Raw genomic sequence first — 13697 nt, 5'->3', positions numbered from 1 at the left:
CATCCCTCTTGAAGTGCGGCGCCCAGAATTGCATGCATTACTCCAACTGTGGTCTAACCAGCACCCGATAGAGGGGAAGTATCACCTCCTTGGATCTATTCATCATGCATCTGCTGATGCATGATAAAGTGCCATTGGCTTTTCTGATGGCTTCGTCACACTGCCGACTCATGTTCATCTTGTAGTCCATTAGGACTCCAAGATCCCTTTCCACTTCCGTGCCACCCAGCAGGTCATTCCCTAGGCTGTAGGTGTGCTGGACATTTTTCCTCCCTAGGTGCAGCACTTTGCATTTCTCCTTGTTGAATTGCATTCTGTTGTTTTCTGCCCACTTGTCCAACCTGTCCAGGTCTGCTTGCAGCTGTTCCCTGCCCTCTGGCGTGTCCAATTCTCCCCGTAGCTTTGTGTCATCTGTAAACTTGGACAGAGTACATTTCACTCCCTCGTCCAAGTCGCTGATGAAGACATTAAAGAGTATCGGTCCAAGGACTGAGCCCTGCGGGACCCCACTGCCCACATCCTTCCAGGTCGAAACCGACCCATCCACCACGACTCTCTGGGTGCGACCCTCTAGCCAATTCGCCACCCACCGGACTGTGTAGTCATCCAAGTCACAGCCTCTTAACTTGTTCACCAGAATGGGGTGGGATACTGTATCGAAGGCCTTCCTGAAGTCTAAGTATACGACATCCACCCCTCCTCCTGTGTCCAGGCGTTTCATAACCTGGTCATAAAAAGAGACTAGGTTAGTCAGGCACAATCTGCCTTATTCTTGAAGGTCCATCTTGTATCCCTCTACTTTTCAGCTGAAGCAGGCCTTTCATGCCACTCTATAATAGGCCAGGGCATTGGACATTTTTTACAAAGTGCAGCTGTATTCCTTACCCTGGCATTTAGCATTCATAACCTTTGCAGCATAAATAATGCAAAATTGGGACCAGGGTCTCCTGCAACGTAGCACTGCGCACTGCCACCTGGCAGCTAGTGTGATGTTGGAAACATGAGAGACAGAAATGCTCATAAAGTCCTTTTCTTTCTTATTGTTTGTACAAGTACAGCTGAGTATGTCTCTGGGTACGTACAGCTGTTTGCTTCACCTGATCTATGTTCATGCTGCTTAATTTAAGCTGCCTAAATGTAGACCAGGAGCAGTGTGTACAGCTGTTCACTGCTGGTAGGAGCCATGTGGGGAACCTGTGAGTAAGTCGGGGGTTAGAGTCTGCAAGGCAGGAGGGCTTGGAAGGTCTGGGAAGGGTTGATGGGATTTGGGCTGGCAGGTCTGTGGTGGTGGGGATTGGCCAGTCATGGGGCAGGCCAGGGGGCTAAAAATGGCCCAGTCAGGGTCAGGGGGTGAGAACAGCACAACCCCAGGGCTGGGGCAAGCAGCTAGGCTTTGCTGCGAATGGTGCAAGTGTTCACGAGATAGGGTTAACCTGATCTAGGAGAGGGCTAAACCATTCTCAGTCTATGTTAATGCACCTCCTGAGGTGAACTAACTTTGATTAGGCATGCCGTTTTTGGGTGATTTCAGCCCTCTGAATGCCTGCATGACTGGGCATTTAGATCAACCTAACCCTGGTTAGGTTGATCTAAATGTAACGCCTGTACGTACCCCCTGACTTCACTCCTACAGGGGTAGCCTTTACAGGGGTAGTCAAGATAGCAAAGTTATCTCAGGTTTGTATCATACTCTATGTCCTGTTGTGGTACTTGCAGTTGGCTCGGGCACCCCTGTTTCCTCTCCCCAGTAGTCAGCTTCACTAGGCAGGTTGTGGAGCATTCTTAGTTGGCTTCCCCTTGGATCTGGAATAGGTTCCCTTTTGTAGTCTGCCAAAACTTGAATTTGATAACTTGGAGATGCATATGCATATGGTATGGTATTTAGCTCCATTAATTAAAGTATATAACAACCTCTCAGAATACTTCTCTTTATACATGGGCTTTTATGTGGATTACATTGAATAATTTGAATATTCACTACCAGCCTCTTGCTACTTAAATGAAATATTTCAACAATATAGATATGTAGTTCCAACTCTCCAGCCCCAAATTAATACCGCAGGTGGAAAAAACACAGACCTTCCAGCTGGCTAAGGAAGAAGAAAGCAAACATTTAAAAGTAATTGCCTCCCATTATGCTACATTGACAACTGATATTTTTGTGGTAACTAGCTTCAGATATTTGTTAAACCATATTAATACATTTTAACTTGTAGGTGTTTTCCCTACAGGTACAGATGAGTTATAAAGATTCAGTCCTTTTGCTCTGCAGGTGCTTATTTATCAGGAAATCGCTGAGCTCTTTTGAAGAATTTCATTAAATAAAGCTTTATGCCATAATAATAATGAAGACAAAATCTCTGGCAAATACAACAGACATTTTGACTGTGAAAAGATGATGATAAAGTGTAAGCTGGCTCTGCATTTTTGCAGCTTCCGTACTGTATAAATTGGTAGAGAGCTATAGGCAGATAATATGGGTTTTCTTGCTGAGAGAGAGTGTGAGAGAAATAGTTAATAGGACCACACCTAACTTAAAAATGAAAAGTAAGTATTTATTAAAGTTATGGGCAGCTTACGAGACATCTGGATATCTGTAGCTAATTCCTTTCTCCCAAATAGAGGCCTAGAGAAGTTTTGAACCGAGGGCAAAATGTTTGGTAGCATTTAAAAAGCATAAAGGGGGAAAAGACAAGGGGAAGACTCAATTCCAGGTCTGAGCATTTCACTTAACTTGGCTACTAATCCCAACATTCTTGATGAGAAAAATGACTGGGTGTGAGGAGTTGGAGAGTTCAGCCATATATAAAGATTACTGACTTGGGACCTGACCCAGGGCCCACTGAAATCAATTTGCGTCTTTCCGTTGACTTAATTGGACTTTGAACGTTGGATAACAGTAGCCGTCTCTCTTCCCATGAGAGGCCCCAAAAGTGGGCAGAGTCCAAGTTTGTGTCTGGTGAGCCAGTTTGGTCAGCTACATGGGTTCAGCATACGCCATCAGTTCCCGCTGGGAGCCCTCTCTGTAAATTAAGAGTTTCTGCCTCCTTCTGCAAGAAGGGAGATTTCATTTAAAAGCCATTGCATAAGCTTTGCTGACTATGACTCCTAGGTTGTATCTGGGGCTAGCCTTTTGTTATCTTCTCTTATTTCTAATCTGCTCTGAGGAGAAGGAAAGACTTCCGCCAGACCCCAAGTAATGATGGATGATCCTCAGAATGACTGATACTCAATCTCTCTCTCACAGGTAACATATTGCCTACAAAATTGTCTAGTGTTGCTAGCAGCTACAGGAAATTTTGCTTCCCACAGATATGTCTTACTTTGGGTTAACAGGGTGAACAATTTAGGATGCTACTTTCACTGTGTGACTTGCTCAGTATTGTTTCCCATTAGTCAGAGAAGGTTGGAGACCACCACTCGAAGTGGACTTTTGAATTATTGCGCCATTGCCTTGTCTTTGTCTCCACTTTCTGCTCCATTCCCTTTTCCCCTTTTCTTTTTTTTCCAGCTTTACCATCTTCTCACTCCCTTCTGAGCCAAATTCTCCTCCAGACAACCCTATTTTCATCTCACCTAAGGTTATCAATAATAATCATCTGACTTCCACCTTGCCTGCTGCAACCCCTTCTCTTTTTTACCTCTTGTAACCAATGGGATCTTATGGACCCTCCTGGGTAATGGGAAACCTCAGCCATCATACATATTAATGACAATGTAAGCGCTCAGCCGGAATTCAGGACTTGAAAGTTTATAGTTCTGCATGACAGGACCATAAATTAGCCCTGAGTAATGTATATTATCTTTAAGTAACTGACCTTTGAAAGTGAATTGTGTGGTGACACCTGTAGGAAACAGCTACTTAAGGGATCAAGAAAAAGCAGGTGGCTTTTTAATAAAGGTTACAAGGTGACCGAAAATGGTGGAGGGGAATCCCATAAACCACATTGCACTTATTTTCATATAAAAATATTTTATTGTTCATAAAATGCTTCAAATCACTCTCCTGCTACCCTTCGGCTGATTTGCACAATTCCACTGACTCAAAGCTATAATAAACCTGGCTTAATTGGCTGGTTAATACGGTTTATAGCTCCTTTGGCTTGCCAGAATAGTGGAAAGCAGCCAGAATGCTGAGATCAGTCCCGTATGAACACTTAAAAGGTTGTTCTTTATCTTGGTTGCACACTAGATAGGTGAAAATTAAGGAATGTATGTGATATATGGTAAACTATTGTCTGGTTTGTCATTAAAAAGCATTTCAAGTGACACATGCAATCTTGCAGAGAGCCCTGCCTACACACACGATCAGCAAAATCCAAATCTCTTTATGCAGTCTGTTAGGAGAACCGTCTGGCAAGGTCTGGTTTTATCAAATAAGGGATTCCCATAATAGAGATAATCTAACATTGTAACTTTGTGAGCCTGGGCATATGACATACTTAGACTGGTGTAATTTAAGTTAGTTTTTGTATTCTGGGATCCAAAGCAGGGGTGAAGAGCAGCTATTCCAGGGCAGCTGCATGTAATGGGTTGCTATTACTATGCCTTGCTACTAGGGGGCAAGGGAGCAGGTCATAGTTTTGTCTTGAGCAAATGGCTGTCCTAGGATAGCTGAAGACACATGGCACATATACCAGAGTAGTCTATACCAATGTACTTTTCCCAGGGTAATGCTACACTGGATTCAAATAAGTAGGTTTACACTGGTATAGGGTTGTACATATTGTATCTGATTCTTTTTCATACCAGTATAAAAGCTGATTACATCTATGTAATTATCACCTGTCCAAATTCTATGATATTTGGAGGTGGTTGCTTAGGGAAGATTTTTTCATACTAAAGGTAACAACAATAGTTACGTTTTTAGACCTACTGGCAGTACCTTACCACTCAGCCTCAAAACTGTTAATCCTTGTATGTGAAAGTGTCTCCCCTTAGATGTTTTCATTTAGAAAAGTATTTAAAAATGTGCTTGACTTTCAGCACTCCAATTTTCATTGTTAAATCTAGGTACAGATTTAAACAAAGTGCCTTTTTAAAATAAAGTTGATTTTTTTCATATATAAAAATGCCAAAACAAAACATTTCAACATTTTTTTTTCTTGTTGGCCAAACAATTTAACAAATACAATGCTAATTTGTATATATGTGTCATTGACACACTTCTTTTTGAGGGGTTAAATATTTGAAAAAAATTGCCCAGTATTAGGGTTGTCAATTAATTGCTGTTAACATGAGCTATTAATGCAAGAACCAATTAACGTGTTAATTTTTTTAATGCATTAATCATGCACGTGGTTTTGGAGCCTGCTCCTGGGCTCCTCTCTGCCACCGTCACCACTGCCTCTGGGCTGCCCAGCAGAACAGTGGTGGCAGTGCAGTGCAGCCTGAGCACAAGCTCCAAACTGCTGCAGCAGGAAGAGGGGGAGCCACACAGACACACTCACACTCTAGAGGTGCACTGATATATTCGTGCATCCAGGAATGCAGCCCGGCGGCATGTGGAGCAGTGCCCATCAGGTTAGTATGTGGAAGGGGAAGGGTAGGGGCAGGGGGAGAGGAAAGGGCGGGGTGGGGGCAGATCAAGACCCCCACAATGAAGGAGGCAGTGGAGCAGGGCCTGGGGTGGGGGCAGGTCGTGTGATGGAGCCGCAGGAGGCTCGTCCAAGGCTGCGGGGCAGGGCCGTTCCCTGCTGCTGTGTGCACCCCTGGGGGAGGCATGGGGAGCATGTGCCCCCTGGATTTGTGTGTGGGGCAGAGGCGGCCTGCCCGCTGTGGACTGGGGCCCTATGCCCTGCTGCTTTGCCCCGGGAGTCACGTGATGCTATGTTGTGCCTCCTGTCACAGGACGAGCAGAGGCTGCGGTGCAGCCAATGTCCAGCTCCTAGGGCAAAGGCAGCAGGGTGCAGAGCCCCAGGCCACCTCTGCCCTGTGCACAGATCTGGGAGCATGTACCCCCCTGTCTCCCTCTGGGGTGTGTGCAGCAGCAGGGAGTTGGCCTCCCCAGGTCCCTGGAGAAGCTTCCCATGGCTCTGTCCCATGACCCATTCTGGCTCCAGGGTCCCATTCACCCCAGCCCCTGCATCTGCCCTATTACCCCCCTCACTGTGGGGACCTCGATCTGCCTTGCCACCCCTTTGCTCTCCCCCTCATCCCTACCCCTTCCCCTTCCTCTCCACAGAACTACCTGCTGGGTGCTGTTCTACATGCTGCCAGGCTATGTTCCTGCAGGGTTACCATATTTCCAGTTTCAAAAAAGAGGACACCTGTGTGTGTGGGGGTGGAGGGGTGTAATATGATTGTGGGGGGAGTAGTGATATGCCCGTACCCTGCTCCTGCCCCTTACTTCCAAGCTACAGCCCCCCCAGTCCTGCTGCTGCCCCTCACTCCTGACCCATAGTACCCAGCGTCCTGTCTGGGCATGTGGGGATCCCTCTTCCCCAGGCTCCAAAGCCCCCTGTGAGAACGCTCCCCTCTCTGGGCTCCAAACTTCACACCCACAGCCCCCCACACCTTCACAAATTCCCCCCCACACCCCATACTCACCTCCAACCATACAAAGTACCTGCATAATTTTGCATAATTTTGAGTTTTTCTGTGCATAATTTTGACTTTTTAGCTGTGCAATTAAAATCGCGATTAATTGCAACTAATATTTTTAATCACATAACTAATCATGATTAATTTTTTAAATCATTTAACAGCCCTACCCAGCACTAAATCCATCCCTATTTTAGAACATTGTTGGGACAATGGAACATCTTTTAAAGCAGTTTGATCATGAGTAGGAGATATGCCTACATCTAAAGAATGTACTAGTCTCTGAAAGGTTCCTGACCTGTTTAAGGTACAGAGGAGTTGGAGAGAGAGCATATAGCTCCAGAAACGCTCATATAGCATCCCTCATAGTTCCCACTCTTTGCTGGCTGGTACAGTGCGATTCCCCTAATATTCCTACTTGCTGATCACTTATTAGAGTGATGCAATCTGTTTAAAGGGAAAACTGAAAAATTGGCAGTGTCATTCAGAATGAGTGAATCTGTCACTTGAGTAATACACACTCTGAACCAGGACGTTACTACCTTATCAGCCAATAAAAAATACATTGACTTTTTATAAAGTATTAATTACTGTGATGAATGGTTATGGAAGTGTAAAATGTAAATTTGTAATTGTCATATGGAGAAAGCACAGTTAAATAAGAGCATGTCAATGACCAGTTAGTGATGTGTACTGGAGAACAGACATGGCTTTCAATGTACATATTTTTCTAAAGGAAAGTTATAAATAATGCAATATTTCTGCCCTGCATTTTGCACTGACCTTTAACACTTGCCAGAAAATAATGTACTAGTATGCCTAAAACTGGGGAGGGGATAAAAAAAGAAAAAGATGAAACAAGAAAGTTGTCAGACAGCCAAGATGTCTGGCAAGAAGCCTCTCAGTATGGTATGTTTTCACTTTGGGTGTCTTACACCATTCTGTCTGAAGTGCCTGGGAAACGAATGTATTGACTGTTGTATACCCGTTTTGGAAAACATGTTTTTATTGGAAGTGGTTTTAGAGCAACATGAAAAGGAGCTATAAAATAATGATTGATGATCTTTATTTTGGGCTTAATTTACGGATGAGCTTGCAGCCAGATGATAACTCCTGCCTTGTCTGAGAAGCTCTTCATAATAACTGTTATGGTGTTTGCTTGCTTGTGTTTTTAAGCGAAGGACGTGCCAAGCAGACCTTTGAGAATGCGCATGCGATCTTCAGATTACAAGTCCCCTGTCCGGTGGAGGTCACCCCATTCATCAGGCCTCAGGAGTCCGAGATTGCAAGGTTATCCCTTTGGGTATGCAGAAAGCAGGCGAAAGATGAGCTATTCTTCTCCATCAAAAGATCAGCGAAACCAGGAGGCTAAAAAACTAGGTGAGGCAATTTTCCATGGCACGGGGTGGGCTTAGTTGATGCAAGGCTAGCCTTGGCCATCAGTTCATTATCATATGCTTTCTGTTCCTTTGGTTTCATATACTGCACTGAGATGGTCTTCTGGGGAGAAGAGCAACAACCTATCTTAATAATTTTTTCCCCTCTTCTGCTGTTGATTGGTGATTAGAGGCCATATTTGGTTTTATCCATCAAAAGATGTTACTAGTCTATTTGCAGATGCCTAATAAGATTGTGTACGCTGTTAGGGCACGATCCTGTGGAAATGTGGAGCATATACTTATAAGGGCATGGTAAAAGATGACGACAGGATAGAAGATGCCACAGAACCTGATACTGTATTTAAAGAGCAGAGAAGTTATTTCTGCCTAATAGCAGGAGTCATGCTGAGGAAGAAGAGTCAGCCAAACCTCTCCTTTGCATTCCTGAGAGTCGCATGTAAGCACAGGCCACCTCATTCTGTGCTCAGACTCCTGTGCTCTTGTGAGGAACAGAATGTATTTCTACTCAAGGCAGGTGGCCATGGAAAATACTTTAATGTAGTAAAGTAAGTGCTGCTGCTTGTGCCATTGCTGAAGCACAGTCTGATGATCCCTGTTTTGTTTTGAATGAGGATTTGAAGGTTTAAGTTCATTTGAGTCAACGGAGCAGGATGGGACAGCAGAGTTTCATTCACAGATCCATCACTGTCTAGTCGAGGGGAAGGGAACCTTTTCTGGCTGCTGGTCAGATATACCCATCGTGGGTCAGAGGCAGGTGGGTGCTAGGACTCTGCCTCCACTGTTCCTTGTATCCTTGTATCCCTGGCAGGAAGGGGAGAGCACCTATAGAAGGCATCCCCCCACCATTGAATGCTGCTGAAGGCCCACAGGCCGGATTGGGTCTGCAGACTGTCAGTTACCCATCCCTGATCTGGTCCCTCAGATGGTGTTCTGTGATCGTCCAATGTTGCCAGTCAGAGATCCCTTCCTATTTTGCTTTATCCATCAGTAAATCTCTTGGCTGTCTTTTACTGACAACTCTTCTGTTGTCCCATTGCTGTGTGGATACCCAATAGATGTCATGCTGAAATTCCCCAAAACTGAGTTTGAATTCTGTCGCAGTGTTCTGTGGTCCACTCACTGAACAAAACCTGTCAGATAAGCTGTACCTTGCCTTCAGTTTCCTGACGTCAGTCCTTGCTTAAGTGTCTTCCAGAAAGTCCACCACCCAGAAATGACAGAAATCATCTACTGTGACCATGCAGTTTCTGTCACTAGAAGTAAAACAGATCTGTTCCAGCCTTCCCATGCAGTCATCACAGAGTCCATTTCTGTTTGTGAATTGAATTTATTTTTATACCTGAACTGTCCCAGGTGTAGTCTCAATCAGAGCTGTGTGATGAGTGTATGGTGGCTGAAAAGAAAAATTATTTTCTTTAATGAAAATGAAAAATTTGGGGTGTTTTTTTTCCCCAAAATGAATTCCCTTTCTTTCCCCCAAACATAATGTGTTCAGGTTTTATATTCAGGTTTATGTTATTACATTACCTCCTCCCCCCCCCCCCCCCCCCCCAATTTAGTTAAACTTGGTCATAAAACATCATTTTGAAACCAGGAAAGCCCTTGAAACATTTCATTTGGAAAACATTAAAACAAAATGCTTTGACTCCATTCCCCCCTTTTTTGGTCACAGAACTATAACTGAACCTTCATGTTTTTGGTAAATAAATTATTAATCCTAAAAATTTCACTGAGATCTGCTCTTTTTGGTTTAGCATTCATGCGCAGCCAATGCCTACACTTACTAGCTCATCCAGATATTCCTTTATCTTTTAACAGCAAGGTAGATTTTATACTGTCAGCTCTTAAATCTTCTGGGATTACTACTCATTTTCCTTTAAGCAATATCCTTTCTGGCCCATAGCTTATCCCTCACCTGGTATTAGGGGGAAATCTCCTGTGATACTTGTTCCTTGTGACTTGACTAACCCAGGCATATGAACTTATTTATTGCCGGTTGAGCCCTATCTGGTTTAGCACTTGTTTGGTTTGCCTGAATCTTCCTAGCAGAGACACAAAGTTATAGGATGCTATAGGGTCTATCTCTTGTTCCACCCATCCAGCTGCTCTGAACTCTGGAAGGTATGCCCAGTTCCTTGTATCTGCCACCAGTAAGGTCTTTTCTGGGTGGTACCTTATCTTTTCATCCTGTGCTGGCCTCTTACCACCCTTCATTATAGACATATGGGTGCACTTGGCAGTTGCTGTGTCATGATTTTCTCCAGCGGCTTGTGATTTTGCTGCAGGCCTCCCTGATTCTCAAAGGCGAACTGATGGAATCACTCCATCTCAAAGATCATGGTTTGTAGCTCCTTTTCTATCTGAGCACATCTCTTTTCTGGGGTTGTTGTGGTTATGGGCTGCTGAATTGGCATCGCAGTTGCTCGTATGCCTTCTGAGGCCTCCACAGCATGGTACTACCTTTCCTTTCCTTTTCTTTACTCTTTCACATGACTGTTCTGGAGACCCTGAAAGTATTCACTCCATGCCTTAATTTTCTGAAGGGTTTACCTCCTGATAGCTGTGTCCATCTCTGTTAGTTTCTGGACTTCGCTTCCTTTGGTGTGTACATTTCTGTGAAAGCCCTCAGTTTCTCACGGTTCAGTTAGATCCCTTGGAAGTCAGTGGATACAGCCTGCAGTAAAGGACCTCAATTCTTGTCAAACTTGACTTGTCTATATTCAACGTAATATTCCAGTTTTCCACTCTAATGTGTCTGTCTATTCCCTCTTCTTCTGCTTGTTTTTTCCCCCATCCAAGAAAAACAGATCCTTTAATGACCTCAGTCTTTTTGAGATCACAGAACTCCACATCAGATGCATTTATTTCCTTGTTCCAGTGCTTTCCAGTATTATTTCTTGAAACAGTATCTCTTTCACTCTTGTCTGTTTTCCCAACAAGATAGTAAGAAAGCTTTATGTTCATTCTTCAGATCTGTCCTCCATAGTTGGCTCTGTCAGTAGATTGAACTCTGTTTCTATGCTTGTGCAGTGTTTGTTTTTGCCTGGAAATCCAGAATTCCTGATGAACTGAATGTTTCCCTGCTGTCTGTTTCAAGGTGCCCTTTCATTTTCTTTTTAGTTGCATTCTCTTGTAGGTGTTTCAGCGCATGTGCAGCACAGAGAAACAGACCCAGTGTCCTTTGCACACAATGCACAGGGCTGGATCTGCTGTGCACTACATACAGTGTTCAGGGCTGGATCCAGTGCATATACTGTATAGCACAGATGTCTAGTTTTGGCACAGGCAGCTCACAGGGTGGTCCAGAGTGACTGTGGTGCCCTCACCAGACCAGCCCTGAATGATGGATCCAGTCTGTAGACCTGATTCAGCTTGCAAACTGGCCTCATGCCACTCATCTGGCCTTCTGGGCTGGTGAGTTTTGACACCCCTTGACTAGACTTCCTTAAAATTATTTAGAGATGCTGCAACCAGACCTAAACTGTCTATACCTGTGCAAGCATAATGATTTCTCACTTCTGCCAAGTCTTTCCTCCAGCAGCGTGTGCTCTTCTGTCCAAATTTCATGCTAGTATAGGGACAGTACCAGGTCAGGTGCTAGCTAGTCATGCAGCGCAGTGTGGAAAAGATGTGTAATTTGGAGCCCAGCAGAGATGCTTTTTGAATGAGAGAAGGAACTCTAGGAGGGACTTTCTGTGTGTTCTACCCCCAGCATCTACCAGAATGACTCAGGATAAATTGTTTGCAATATTGAGGATCCTGATCCAATATCTATTAAAATCAATGGGGTCTTGTGACTTGGTAAGCATTGGGCCTTGCCTTTTAATGGTGAAAAATATGATATAATATTGTTTTAAACTTCAATATCTTGTTTTTCATTGCCTTTATTCTATATTTCAGCAGCCTTCAAGAGACAGAGTAAATGTTATTTTTAAAGGATTTAAACAAAATATCTAGAAGAAAAAAACTAAAACTTCAAATGACAATATTTCTGTAACATTTACTCATGTTATAGCTACTGTACCTGTTTCTGAAATGCCATGCATACCTCTATTCTTACAGGCATATTTAAACCTTTAGATATCAATGCCAACAAGTTCTGAGTTACCCTTCAAGGAGATTTGTTTCCCTGTATCTCATAAGAAAAAGAAACAAGGTTTTTGCTTCATAATTTTGAAACATTTCTTACAAATACTGTGGGGAAAAAAGGTTACAGAAAAGTCATTCTCTTTTTTTCCTCTTGCATATAGCATCTGAATCAGTTTATGTGGTTTCTCTGTCATCAAGGAATTCCCAAGGACGAAATCAACCTCTTTATAGGTCAGCTTTAACCAAAAGAAAAGTCACAGGTATGTTTCTTTCAAGTCATACAGCAATTTGTATGAGAAGTTCTTGCTTTGTGACTTAAGCCTATAAGCTTTGAAAGGACAGGAGCTATCTCAAGTATTTTCTAGACAGCTGGTTTAGAAAACACTGGCAGGACCCTGGTTCTGACAATGTCTCTGATCACTATTGTCATACAAACAGTAAATATTACAATTAAATTCTGCTTAAAGTGATGGGTCCTGCTCTCCCTGCAAGTCACAAAGTGACAATGCTTCTTCTAGCTATGCTAGCAACAGGAGAACGCCTAATGGGAATCAAGGCCTTCATTTTCAGATGGGGTTTCTTGAATGTTAGCTAAGTGAGCATCTGTCTCAGATGTTTGCTCTTCAGAAAGGCTGGGCACCAAAACCATTTTTTGCTCCTTATTTATGAAATGAGAGCTTGTAGCTGAGGTTAGAAAGCAGTGAGCATGGTCTTGAGTCATGGTTACAGCTCAGCATTTTTCTTACCACTCCATATTGCAATGAGAACACACTAAGGCTTATCAAACATTTTAGATATGTTGGCTGGGTGATGAGAAAAATGAAATTCTCATTTCTGACTCTTTCTTTTACCACATCATTTCAGAGGAGGAGGAGCAGCTGGAGGTGGCAAAAGACATAAGTGTTCGAGTTATGTCCTCTCAATCAGTACTCGTTGCTTGGACAGATCCTGTGTATGAAAAACAGAAGAAAGTTGTTGCAAGCAGGTACTTAGCTTTATGTTTGCTTTTTCACTTCTGTACTAAAGATGTACTGATTCCTGTTGACTATGGCTTGGTTTCATGTTTAGCTAATATTGTGTGGTTGTGAGCATAGCTTAATTGAAGGCAAGATAGGAACATAGGAGTGTTCATGCTGGATCAAGCATCCGTCCAAACCAATTTCCTGTCCTTGACAGTAGACAGGCTCAGGTGCTTCAGAGGACGGTGTAAGGAGGGACAATCTGCCTCATGTTAAATCTCATTCAGATCTCTGGTAGTTAAGACTAACTTAAACTCCAGAGCATAAGGTTGCAAGTCGCTTCCTCAATTGTTTGGCATTGCTGTTATACAGGGATGGATCCAGGAGGGTGCAGTGGTGTGGCCACGTACCCCTTTGGTGTGAGCTCTGATTTTACTGGCATGTCAGTCCAGCTCCTGCCAGAGCTCCTGAGCACTGTTGCTGTTCACCCTTCATAATTTAGTGACAGGAGAAAAGAGGGGATGAGTAGTGGTAGCATTCAGTCACTGGATTCCTGAGCTGCTTGAAAGCAGGGGCTCTGTACTGATCAGTTGGAGAGTTCAGAGCTCACAGCACATGCAGGTTTTGGCAAGAGCTGTTCTCCCTGGCATCCAAGGTTGTGGTGAGGGAGGTGTGACACATAAGCAGTGACCCCTCTTTGGCTGTG

The 13697-nt window shown here is 43.7% G+C and overlaps 1 protein-coding gene across 1 annotated transcript in view; it reads left to right on the top strand.

Moving 5' to 3' along the window:
• The window catches only part of FNDC1 (fibronectin type III domain containing 1), a 125395-nt gene that overhangs the window by 47269 nt on the left and 64429 nt on the right, over nt 1-13697 (top strand). Inside the window, exons 2-4 of the mRNA XM_014519127.2 lie at nt 7720-7923; nt 12194-12292; nt 12897-13017. Of these exons, the coding sequence (XP_014374613.1) occupies nt 7749-7923; nt 12194-12292; nt 12897-13017 (395 nt within the window). The 5' untranslated portion in view covers nt 7720-7748. The remainder of the gene's footprint in view (nt 1-7719; nt 7924-12193; nt 12293-12896; nt 13018-13697) is intronic.

Source organism: Alligator sinensis, unplaced genomic scaffold (genome assembly GCF_000455745.1).
Source record: "Alligator sinensis unplaced genomic scaffold, ASM45574v1 scaffold682_1, whole genome shotgun sequence".
In the NCBI taxonomy this organism is placed as follows: Eukaryota; Metazoa; Chordata; order Crocodylia; family Alligatoridae; genus Alligator; species Alligator sinensis.
The sequence above is the reverse complement of the archived record's forward strand: the minus strand, read 5'-3'. Positions and strand labels throughout refer to the sequence as shown.